Genomic DNA, 12,231 nt, shown 5'->3' with positions numbered 1-12,231 from the left:
CCCCTTGGGAAACGATGGGCTTCTTATGTTTGGCGCATCGGCGGTGTCTACAAGACTGGGCGATAGATCGGAGGAGTGTTCTGGTTGTTTAACAGCGGTTAGGAAGCGGGAAATTGAGGGATTATAAATTAAGGGGAGCAGCGTTGGGTCAAGATTTCAGTTAACGAAATAAACTTCAATTTACATTTAGAGTCACGTTAACGTTAGGAGGCTTGATGCTTTTAATTGCGTATATTCAGCTAGAAAGAAAGGAAAGGAATCTAACTTACATGTCATCCGTGGCAATTCGATTGTCACTCTGTGTCTGACTCGTCTTCGTCGGTAAAGATGTCATCATTTAGCTTCTCGTGGGGCGCAAGAATGAGATGAAGCTCACCGCCTGGCTGTAGACAATTCATCAGCAAAGCGATCATGTTGGGTTTCTCAAAGGCACCGTTGTGAAAATCGAAAACAACAAGTGTCTTGAGCTTCAGGTACTTGCCCATGTTGAGGAACAGACACCTGAGGTTCTTAAATGAGAAGTCCCATTTTTCTGTGCTGAGGTCAAAACAGAGACTCTCGAGACCGGTCAAAAGGGACCAATCTTGATTGAGGAGAGCAATATCATCGTCAAACTTTCGATCACGTATAATCATGCGGAGGTACATCTCATTTGTGGAGCCAAACATGGAGATCGGCATCTGGCGTGGGAAAGAATTCGTCGCGTCCTTAAAAATCCTTTGGATCAAGTCAAAACGAGTTTCCCGCGAAGAAGAACGAATCATGACATGTTTGAGGCGCTGACACTCGACCACATCATCGAACGGAAGCGGTTGCTTCTCACCAGGGCTCTGTTCTTCGTCTGGATCGTCATAGATGGGATCGGGAGTTGAAAGCACTGCCTTGAGGGTTTTGCAAAGTATGGGGACATGTTCGCATATGAGATCCAACTCCTCTTCCATCGGGATGTCCGCGTTTCCGATACGAAGACAGAGGGATCTCACGTTGTCCACGAGATCAGGGTCGAGAGAACGCTCATAGACATTGAGCTGGTTCCTGAGGCGATTTGCTTGGAAATCCTGCTCCCAGGTCTTGTCGACGGTATCCTGGAAATCAATCTTGCCATCAGCGACAGGGCGCTTGAATATACACTCGTGATGGAAGGGATAGCTCTTGGGGCCTTGAGCACTTGCACCTTTTGTGTAGACCAATGTATCGCACCTGCCAATTTTCCCGCAGAGAGATTCACCTCTGGTAAGAATGTTTACCCAGCATTGCTCTTTCTGGGTGGTCTCTTTCAAAATTTTGAAAAGAATCTCAGATGGGAGAGCAAGCAGCCGATTAGGCTCCAGGGTGGTGGCTGAAGAACTCATGGTGACGATGTTTGCGAATTTTCTGGAAAGATAGTTAGTTGGTCGTTGTAAAACTCTTCGTTTGGGTAAGTTTTGCAAAGTTGTGTTTGTTTGGATTGTGAAATTTCTAATCCTCTCAATAGAGTAATTTAAATGTTTTATATGTCGTCAATTGCTGTTCAATGTTCTTACGACTTGTGATGTTAGTGGTTATATGGTGGTGTTCTTCAGGGCTTGTTCAACAATTTCTGTCTTGTTCATCTTATCTCAACTGTTGAAAAGGCAACAATTGCAGATGGTTGACTTGTTCTGCTTGATATATTCATGTTATATGATACTTGTTCGTGGTTTCCTAGTAACAACCATGTTCAACGTGTAAGTAAAGTTATGTATCACTGACGTCAGCTCTCTTAGTCTGAGCTTATCTAGTCATGATAAGGCAAGTTCAGGTATCAGTAGAATTGACCGCTGGAGGCATAAAAGACGAAATTAGTAGGTCAGCTTATGCCCCTTAGACTATTCATCTTATATTCTAAGACTTAGGAAGCCAACTTTCCTGCTACCCACAATGCAGCGTATTCTACCTGGCGAAATACTCTACCAAATCGTCGAGGCTGTTTTGCCCTCGAATCCTTGCGCAATCCTCCCACCATCACATATTTCCACCAAGACGTTACTCTCTTTGACACGAGTCTCACGCGGAATCTCTTTGCGGGCTATTCAGTTGTTACGAGAGCGATGTCTCTATATCGATTCAAATCAAAAGATAGCACAGCTGCTACTCTGCATTCCTGAACTCGTACCAAGTTTCCCAACTCGTTTCTGTCTAAGCAGCATCACATCACTCTATTTGTCCCCGTTTGGAGATACGCTCAATGATCTGCCTACGGCACTGTGGGTGCGAGAGCTCTTCTACCACGTATGCAGGACCTTACGAAGATTGGTCGTCAATATGCCCTTTGAGAGCCTAGAACTGCTCGATGATCACCTGGATGTGAGGAAGACTTTACGTCAAGGCTTCGAGCACCTATATAATTTGGAAGAGTTTGTTTGTCTAGGTGATTACCCGGTACTGGGTATTCAGGACTCCCCTACCGAAGTTTGGGGCTTATGGCAGAATCTCAAGCGCCTTACGATATTTGGAGCGCCCGCTGACAACCACTGGTTATGGTGGTACATTGCATCGCATCACAATCTCGAGCAGGTTATCCTTGCGCGGTCGCTGGGAGTGGAAACGATCAATATCAAAGAGGAGTATTTCCATAAACTACCTCGAAACGATGTGCGACTTGACCGTGATATCAAGATTACACTTTTGGACGCGGCTTTTGTATGGAGAGATGTCAAGACGTCGCGTTGGAAGGAGTACGACCCCAAAGGAAGGATGACGGTTGAGTTGTATGATGTGCCGACATCGTTCTATGGTGATGAGACGCCTCGAGAGCTTGTGACAACGTGGGTAAAGCGCGGTGCTCTGGAAGGGGACTTATGGGATTGGGAAGGAAAAGTGGTCAATGAGCCTGCAGAAAACGATGCTTAATGTAGCTGTGGAAGCATGACAGACGAAACCAGTAGGTTATTCTATGCTCCTTAGGCTTTAGTTCTTGAACTACTTATTTTTATGCCTCAAGACTTGGGAAGCAGCTTGGATGAGGCCTTGTGATGTGGGATTTGAGGATGGCGGCTTTATGGATTTTTCCAGCCTCATCAACAATTAAATATTGTAAGGCTGATCACATTTAAATCCCTCGACATGATCAAAGCCTAGCTAGTTCAATAAGCACTACCATCTTGAGCGGATGCAACGGAAATAAATGTCAAATAATCATCCAATGTGCAGCTCCCGGGTAGTTTTGATCTCAATCGGTGGTCAGATTTGGGGGTCCAACAGCCAAAAGCCAAAATGCCCCCGAAGCTATGTCCGATACCCCCCTGTTTAGCGGGGGAAACGGCATGCGGACGCCAATAAACGGAGCTCCTTCCTTTGTTCACCTGCCAAAATGGGGTGGAATTTTGGCAAGAGTGGGGATGCTCCGGCTTCGCTTTCTTCCAGAAAACCCGTCATCTCATGGTCGAATCCCCGTGTTTTTCGTTTTACCCCCGGCTGTTACGTTTTGGTTTTGGTTTTGGTTTTGGTTTTGCCAAAAAAACGCTCCATGGGTGGATTGTTTCTCCATAATCTATCTCACCGGGGACGGACCACTACAGACTAGACTTAACCATTTCTCGATTTCTGTTACATATTCGTTCCTCTTGCGCCCTTTTGAACTCTTAACCCATCTTGCTATGTCGAATTGCTCCGTGAACTTGAACAATACAATTCGGAGTTAGGTCTCTATTGACAAGTCAAAACAAGTCTCGGTCGCATATTAAACTCGATACCCAAGACATGCTCCGAAGCCACCGTCCTGCAGTGACCGTTTGACCTGTCCGACACGAGCTTGTCCCTCACAGTTCTTCTTGTTCCCCATCGATCCCGAGTCCTCCGAACCGGCCACTAGACCACCTTGTTGAAAGATGCACGATAAAAATACTTCAGTTGTTTCATACGCCGCCGGCGCCTCTCTCGCTGCCGCTGCGCTGATCTATGTGTTCGCGCCGAATTTTTCCATCGACCACGATGCTACTAGTTCCAAGAAAAAGACGATCGTCGGCTTAAGAAACCAAGCCAATGACTGTTTCATCAACTCGGTTCTGCAAGCTCTTGCTGGTTTGGGAGAGTTGCGGGTGTATCTAATTCGCGAGACGCATCGTCGCCATATCGAAGACCCTGCCGTATACGCCCATCTTGTCCAACCGGAAGGTAAGGAGATTCCGCAATGGAAGCTTCAGGGTTTACAAGAGGGACTTGTCACACAAGGACTGAAGGAAATGTTAAACGCGCTTAATGAACGCCCCATCTATAAGAAGTCCATATCGCCGTTCCCGTTCGTTAAAGTCTTGGAGGCGGCCTTTAAGCAGAGGATCAGCCGCCAACAGCAGGACGCGCAGGAATTTCTTCAAATCGTTGCCGAGCGACTCAAGGACGAGTACCATTGCGGTCAACGAGCAAGATTACACGTGCGAAGACGTGGCTTATTCCCTACCAATATCGACAAGACCGCCGAAGATCAAGCCAATGGCAATGACAGCGACAAATCTTCACAAGAACAACAGCCTGCTACAGATGGCGACAGCAACTCTGCCATCGAGTCATCCGAGGAAATCGAGATATCACAGGCCGACAGTCAACTGCCCTTGGAAATTGAGGAAGGCTTTCCAATGGAGGGAAAATACGAGTCGCATCTCAAGTGCTTGACATGCAACTATAAGACTAAGCCCCGAGAGGAAACATTCTGCACTATCACGCTGGCTGTCCCTCAAGTATCGGGCACAACGCTGAATGCATGTTTCGACGGCATCTTTAAATCCGAGACAATCGATGACTTCAAGTGCGAAATGTGTCGATTGCTACAAACAAAGGCAGACCTGGAAGCTGAAATGGCCAAGTCGACTTCGGAAAGCTTCAAGGCACAAGCTCAGGAGAACATCGACAGACTCCAACATACGATAGACACAGATCCCGAGAACCCGCCGGAAGACCTCGACCTTGGAGACAGCCGCTATGCGCCCAAGCGCAAGATCGCAAAAACGACTCGGATGTCCATATTCCCAAAGATCTTGGCTATTCACTTGTCTCGTTCCATTTATGACGCAGGACAAATGACACAGAAGAACTCTGCCAAGGTAGCCTTTCCTGAGCAACTGCCTCTTGGTGGCTTGATGGACCAAAAGAAATACAAGTTGCTCGGCCTAGTAACCCACCGCGGTGGACACAACAGTGGCCACTACGAAGCATTCCGACGACAGAATGTTCCCGCGCCCTTCTCCAATCCGAATACCTTCCAGCCTTCAGAAGCATTCAGCAAGACACCAACACCCATGGGAACACCGGTGCTCGGCGGCGGACCAACACACAGCCCGGCTATTTCCACTCCCGATCTCCTGTCAGGCTCGTCCGGTAATTCTTCAACACCTTCTCTGGATTCATTGCCTCCCCCACCTAGGAGTGTCCCGGCAGATCTACGCGGCTCGGCGAGCTTACCAGCAATCGGCAAGCCAAAGGATCCCGAAACCAGCAGCCTCCGTTCCGTGGCAGCTTCTACTAAATCTGCCATCTCCAGGCTCACATCTCCCAAGCAGACCAATAGCAGCTCAACCACACCCAAGCTCGTGGCATCCAATGTCTCGAAGCGATCAAAAAAGCGCAAGACAACATCAGACAAATGGTGGCGTGTCAACGACGAAAAAGTCAAGGAGGCCAAGACGAGCGAAGTCTTGGGCATGCAGAGAGAAGTCTATCTACTATTTTACGAGCTCGACAAGGAAGACGCTTAGGAGGGCGACACATCGCGTTCTGCGAGATACGCCAAGGTTGTACGTTCTTGGTGGGGTAGTTTTTATTCTAGTCTCACCCGTCCTTTTGCATAGGGTTGGCGTTTTTGAGGGAAACAGACGTTTATGTTTCAATACTGTTAGATTCCATCGTTTTCATACAGCCGTTGAAGAATATCCGGAGCTTAGGTAGCCGAGAGGGGATGAGAATTATGTAAATATGGAAAGCAGCGATTGGCATACGATATAACATCATGCGAGGGGAAGCGAAGAAACAAAATACGCATTCTATTCAAAGCATCGATAAAAGCAGTCTCGTCTTGGCTTGCTACCCTGTGGCTTATATATGTGATCATCGCCAAACATAATTCAGCAATGTGTAAGTCCCAACGAGAATCCATAACTGACAATACATACTTATTTGAGTTACTTCACTTTTTAGAAAGTAGCAAATATCTACTCTCACTAAACAAGACCTATACATAAACATTCGTAGCTTATACGGCGCAGCGAATAATAGCTGGAACAAGATTGCATTCCGTCTCGCAGCTAATTACGCCCCACAGAATGACTCAGCAGGATATGGGAACAGCTAAGAGTTAACAGCTTTGGAGATGACGACCACCCCAACCTTGTTGATAGGAACTATCGTTTCGTGTTACACTGATATTCTCTTATATTCTTTCATATTTCCCCATACTTAAAGTTGTATTTTCCTAGCTTTTCAATTCGTTCTTCAATTCGACATAGGGCTCGCAGATCTTGCGACAAGGGAGCAAATCCTTCGCTTGACCCTCAAAGGAGAAGGAGTAACAAGCTTGGCCGATTACCGTACCTCAAGCACATGGCGCATTGCATCTCATGAGATTCGACATCCGAGGATGTTGCGGTTAGAAATTGACGACTTGAAAAAGCCCCAAGGAATTCTTGGCGAGATCTTACAGTGAAAAATACAGACAAAATTTCATACCGAGAACACCTTTTCTCATCGCTCATATATAGCAACCACTCTTTCATAATGGTTTTCATCTCTCGACGTACAAGACGTCGGCTACGACCTATCTTTATTCTTCTTCTCATATCTGTGTTTATAATTTACACTATCCTACCTCACGATTCAGCTATTCGCCTAGCGCTCGTCTTCAATGTTTCGCGTTTCTTCAATTTTCTCCGCGGCGCAGCATCAAACAAAGATGCTTGGCTATACAAGGCACCACGTTTCACCGTGGACCTTAAAAACGACGTGGGATATCTCATTAAAACCGGTTATGGAACGCGTCACAGGGTAGCCGAACAGCTTGCTGCCTTCAAGGCGACAGGAGGTTACCTAGGAAAGGAAGGCGAGAGTTTTCTCGTCGTTGGAGATTGGACAACTGTGAACCAGACAGATGCGAGTCTGATTGGTGCCACGGTGCATGATGCTATCAAGAGGGTCATGGAGACCAAGATCAGGGGTAAAATTGATGATTACCCCAGGCTTGTCAAGTACATGAGTCTCCAAGCCAGGCTCCAGGCCGGAGATGAGGAAGAGGCCCTGAAAATTGGCCAAAGCTATGGATGGGAACTTGATGCCCTCAAGGTATGTGTCTTCAGACGACTAGCCTTTCCGATTTGCTGACAGAGATAGTTCATCATGGGTATGGAGATGATATATAATGAGTTGCCCAACAAGAAGTGGTACATCATCTTAGATGATGATACCTTCTTGATTCGGCCGTCTCTGGAGCTCCTAATGGGCCATATTGACTACCGAAAACCCCAGTATATTGGCAACGCGGTGGGCGATTACAAGGCACGCTTTGGACATGGAGGATCCGGCATTCTGATATCTGGAGAAGCGATGCGACAGTTGTTTCAACATCCAGGCATCGTGCAGGAAGCATATGCCGAATCCATGACCGAGACGTGGGGAGACCGCCTGGTGGCAACAACACTACAGAAGCTGGGGATCTACATCGAGGAGGCGTATAACCATCATTTCAACGGTGAACCGCCGTCCATCACACGTATCTGGGGAGATCGCTTTTGTTCACCCCTGGTTTCTTTCCATGGCTTGCGGAAGCCCGGTGAAATGCGCCGCGTCGGAGAGACCCTTGCGGAGGTAGACCAGCCGGTGCTATGGCACGATGTCTGGCAGTTGTTCGGGGGGTCAGCCATATCGGCGCTTGAGAGCCGGCCGACCGAGTTGATGGCGGACCATGTGGGTAAACCGGACGAGCACACCCGCTCGTGGGGCGACGTCAGAAGTGCCAACGCTTGCCAAAAGCGATGTGAGCAGAGTGGACGGCGCTGCTTGGCATGGACATATGAGATGGAGATTGAGCGGTGTCACACGAGTCCTTGGCTATTGCTGGGGGCGGATGGCGCTACAGGGAAAGCAACGGGGATAAACTGGCCTGAGGTAAAGCCATTGCTCAACGGCTGCAGTTAACGAGATGTTCCTGTCAACCAGAAACAGCGGGCAGGCAAGCTCCTGGTGATCAACACTGGGGTTCAGTCGTACTGCATAAGTTCGAAACGGTGTCGGAAACTCAGCGTTGGCGCAAGGTATCTGGCGGATGATCTTGTGCTCGGGGCTTTTTTCCGGCTCAACGTATGTATCATACCATGTACCATTTTGTATCGTCCCCCTTTTAGCCTCAAGTGTCAAGTACTACTTGTTTCCACCTCTCGAGTAAGGCAGAAGGAGACGCCTTATTGGAACGTGGTCGAGTACTAGTGACCCAAAAGCCGACCGCCATTGACAGCTAGTGGGGAGGAAAACCGCAACGTGGATACTCTGTACTCTGTACTGTACTGCAGATTGTCTGCACGCACGGAGGAAAGGAGCCAGGAAGGGACTTGGCCAGCGAAGTAGCAATGGTACGGCAAAGGTCGGTGGGCGTCCCAGAGATCCGGGAACTAATGGTAGGCGAGAAAGACTCAGCAAGGCGAGATAGTGAGATGCACAGAGAGAGCCGGTTGGCTCAAAATCTTGCCTCCTGGCATCCGCTAGTTGGCGGCGTTCGCTCGCTTGCTTCCCGTCGCTTCTGTCAGCCGGGATGCTGGCTTTGACAAACGGGGAGGGAGGTGGCTGCTATTGCCGTTATCCACTTATACTGGAAGGTACCGTATGGTACAAGACAGCAAGCCAAGTCTGAAAAGGCGGTAGGTAGAGTGGGAACCATCCGAGGACCCGTATGAGCGGGTTGAAGTCAACGAACCAGAACAGGTCTTGGAGTTGTGGAGAGGCTCGTCTCGCTTCCACCGGGATCTTGCCGGTTAGTTCGTTTCCAGTAGTGACGGGTAGGTTGTATAGGTATAGGTCCTATGTACTATACACGTGAAGCGTGTACGGATACGGTCAGAAAGCTAAAACATGGCCGAAGCAAACTGGCGGCTCAAGACATGTATTTGTCTTGCTGTGCTATGGCTGATGTTATCTGTTATCTCCTTTGGGCTGTCCATTTCCCAGTTAGGCATTGACTCCTTGGAAATGGAACAGAATGAAGTGATACAGAAGACAGGGGTATCACATTTGCTGAAATTGGAAAGAGGGGGAGATGATATTGGATATATCTGTTAAGATTGGGAATCAGTGGGCGGCGGCAGGATTTGCCCGCAGTAATCCGCAGCGGATACCTGCTTTTGGGGGAAGACCAGCCCAAGAAATAGAGGAGTATATGACGATGGTCAATCAATGATGCTCGCATAATCTTACTCTGTAAGGAGTAGCTTGGAACGGTGGAATTACCGGATAAATCAATGTTCGACAGAATATTATCGAGGTTCGAATAGATAGATGAGTGTATGAATGGAAGAATATCTACTGCCTGTAGCACTTTCCTACTATAGAATGTATGTCTCATGTGAAAGTGTGTAGGCAGGTGCGGTAGTTGGCTTTGGGTTGGGTTCTTTCCTTTGGTGGAAGGGTTCGAGCGAGCGAGCACCGTCTGGCTGGTACCTGGCATTAGCGCCTTCCATAGAAGCATTCGAAGCCAACAGGAGCCCAGGAGTCCTCTACGGGGGGACGCTGTGGGGCCTGTGGCTTGCGGGGGTGTCTAGGTATGTGACAGTCCAGTCTTGGGGAAGTTCAATGGAAATTCAGAGGAGCGCTTCCAAAAGAAACCTACCTAGGATACGGATACGTATCGCTCACCACATCTCTCCTGATCGTGCTAAGTTATCAACGGTCTGTACAGAGATCTTCACTAGTTCGAAGTGAAGTTGCTGGCGCCATGTGTGTACAGGCTAACAGGTACTGACTAGTAGGTAACGAGAAAAGAGAGAACAAATGGATAAACACTAACTTGGGCCCTTGAATGACCTACAGTGAGTACTTACTATTCAGGTCTAGCCAAAGCGTTAATCTGAGTCTGGAGTTCATCTCTGGGTACCATGGAAGGTCGGTCGGCTGGTAAGGAAAACTATTAGCGAACTAACTACTAACCTAGCTGTCGAGGGACCAAAAGTCACTGGAGGTGAGAGAATAGGGGTGTCTTGATTATTTGGAGTCGACTATAATATTACTAGACTACGGGACGAGAACCTTGCACCCGAGAGCCCATGAGTGGCACACAATCAAGCACAGTTAGCCGCCTTGTCTCAAGCTTTAGCCAGGGTTGCCCAGACCAAATATTGTTCGTCAACTGAACTGTAGTAGTCACTTTTACAAGCTTGTGTAGATGAGGCATTCAAGTCGCCTTTGATGATCGTCTTGTCTTACGTACCAGAACAGTCCGGTGCAGAATAAAAAGCAAATGGCGGTGTTGCAGACATGAATCATTTGAACACTCCCGCAATATCTGTTGTACTTGCATAATGAGACCAAACTTGACACCGCCAGCTTTGGCTTCAGCAGAATACCGTGATATTATGCTCCGCCATGACTATCCATGCTATTATATTGCCCCCCTGCTCATTGATTGATTGTGAAGCCTCGTTAGCAGGGTCCTGTAATCCACAAAGTAAGGGAGAGAGGAGATTCTCTGGCTTCCAGAGAGCTTCCAGAATTGCCAATTACTGGTGGACCCGAGCAAGCGAGTCAAGGAGAGAGGAAAAAAGCAAAAATATTCTCGTCAATATGTTGCAGCCGCATTGACGGCTGATGATCATATGTATGTAAGATCTAAACAAGATCCCCAACTGCCATTGCCCATGTGCCATGCATACCTGCATGCATGGAACGAGATGAGATGAGATGAGATGTTGTTCAAACAAACCTTTTCGAAGCCTCTTCGGTTATGCTGCTTCAATGGGTGCCGTCTATCTGATGTGCCGCTAATGCACATACTTTTAGGCCCGAGACGAGGCTCTAGCTGACGGGGAGCTACTGTTGTTCCGTGCGCTAGTTCCATGATTGATTCATCTGAACACCACTTGGCAGGACCCGATTAAAAAGAATTTCGAGGACTTGGGCCTTCTATGATAAGCTGTCATGATTCTATTCTAGCAGCACAATCTTATGGTTTTCAAAAATAGAGCTGAGTTTTATTGTTAACTTCTCGAGTCTCATCGAAACGGACATCACTTTTCATTAAGCGAAAGACGTTCTTCATATAGAAGGTATCCTGGTCCAATGCATGCTTGCTAGTGGCCTCTTCAGAGCGAGAACCCTTCTACCAATTATTCTAGAGCTGCCTGCCTCGCCTCCATTTCGTCTACGGAACCGTCCGCCTGTTGCCCAAGTTTTGTAACGAGTTTCTACTGTACCGTACTTTCTGTACTGGGCAAAGCTCGCGTCGCGCTTGTTTGTCGAGTATCGATCATCGGGCCCGTACCAGCGGAGACTGAATGGGCAGCAAGCCGCCTACAAACTTAAGCCAAAAAGCCCCCGCCGGCCCGTCTCCACTAGAACTTACAATTTACTGGGACCTGGACGGCCAACACCAACACCACCACCACGGTCACCACTCCCACCACCACTACTACAACGCGGCAACCAGGCAGGGGGCGATCCATTTTATTGTGCTGTACTGTGCTGCGCTGTTCTAACTATCTGTCTAGTCTATCCCGTTCTGCGTTGTGCTGCGATGGTATGGGTGTATTGATCGTATCCTACAGCACCGTGCAGTTATTACGACTCAACTCTATTTGCTATTCGCTCCCGATCTTGCAGCTCTGCCTCTACTAGCCTGCCTCGCCTACCGATCCCGCCTCTTGGACCCCTGGACTGGGCTTCATCGACTCACCTTTCCGATACCTGCTCCTCCAGCTCAGAGCTCCAGTTCTGAGCTCCAGCGCCAGCGCGTCACCTGTCGCTCGCTGGTCTTGGCCCAGTCCACCATCGCGACTTTGCCTTACTCTCAGTGACAGTTCCATCGTCGTCGCATCGTGTCGCGGCCCCTGGTCCCGGAGTCTGCCCCTCTTGCACGCCTTTTTCTCTCCCCCTGCTACGCCCCGGTTCCATTGGATTTGATCTTCCTTGCCCAGCGCCAGCACCTCGTCTTCCCTCCGTGACCGACCCAGGGTCGCGTCCCCCTGGTCAACTCTCAGTCTTCCTGACTTCGCTTTGAGGCTCCATAAAAATTTCTAATTAAAAAACAAC

The 12,231-nt window shown here is 48.5% G+C and overlaps 4 protein-coding genes across 4 annotated transcripts; 3 read left to right on the top strand and 1 right to left on the bottom strand.

The window, feature by feature from the left end:
* Positions 1–293: 293 nt before the first annotated feature.
* FSST1_003193 (uncharacterized protein) lies at positions 294–1,352 on the bottom strand (the record flags this gene model as incomplete). The annotated part of the gene is made up of 1 exon (XM_083229251.1): positions 294–1,352. The coding sequence occupies one exon, from the start codon at positions 1,350–1,352 to the stop codon at positions 294–296; it is 1,059 nt and encodes a 352-aa protein (XP_083086623.1).
* A 547-nt stretch (positions 1,353–1,899) lies between these two features.
* Positions 1,900–2,871, top strand: FSST1_003192 (uncharacterized protein; the record flags this gene model as incomplete). Its single annotated transcript, XM_083229250.1, has 1 exon — positions 1,900–2,871. The coding sequence occupies one exon, from the start codon at positions 1,900–1,902 to the stop codon at positions 2,869–2,871; it is 972 nt and encodes a 323-aa protein (XP_083086622.1).
* A 977-nt stretch (positions 2,872–3,848) lies between these two features.
* On the top strand, positions 3,849–5,708 carry FSST1_003191 (putative ubiquitin-specific protease UBP16; the record flags this gene model as incomplete). The annotated part of the gene is made up of 1 exon (XM_083229249.1): positions 3,849–5,708. The coding sequence occupies one exon, from the start codon at positions 3,849–3,851 to the stop codon at positions 5,706–5,708; it is 1,860 nt and encodes a 619-aa protein (XP_083086621.1).
* Positions 5,709–6,723: 1,015 nt separating this feature from the next.
* FSST1_003190 (uncharacterized protein) lies at positions 6,724–8,136 on the top strand (the record flags this gene model as incomplete). The annotated part of the gene is made up of 2 exons (XM_083229248.1): positions 6,724–7,284; positions 7,333–8,136. 2 exons carry the CDS (start codon positions 6,724–6,726, stop codon positions 8,134–8,136), a joined length of 1,365 nt encoding a protein of 454 aa, XP_083086620.1.
* Positions 8,137–12,231: the final 4,095 nt, after the last annotated feature.

The sequence above is a fragment of the Fusarium sambucinum genome, chromosome I (assembly GCF_050947815.1).
Source record: "Fusarium sambucinum isolate potato_lamoka chromosome I, whole genome shotgun sequence".
NCBI lineage: Eukaryota > Fungi > Ascomycota > Sordariomycetes > Hypocreales > Nectriaceae > Fusarium > Fusarium sambucinum.
The sequence above is the reverse complement of the archived record's forward strand: the minus strand, read 5'-3'. Positions and strand labels throughout refer to the sequence as shown.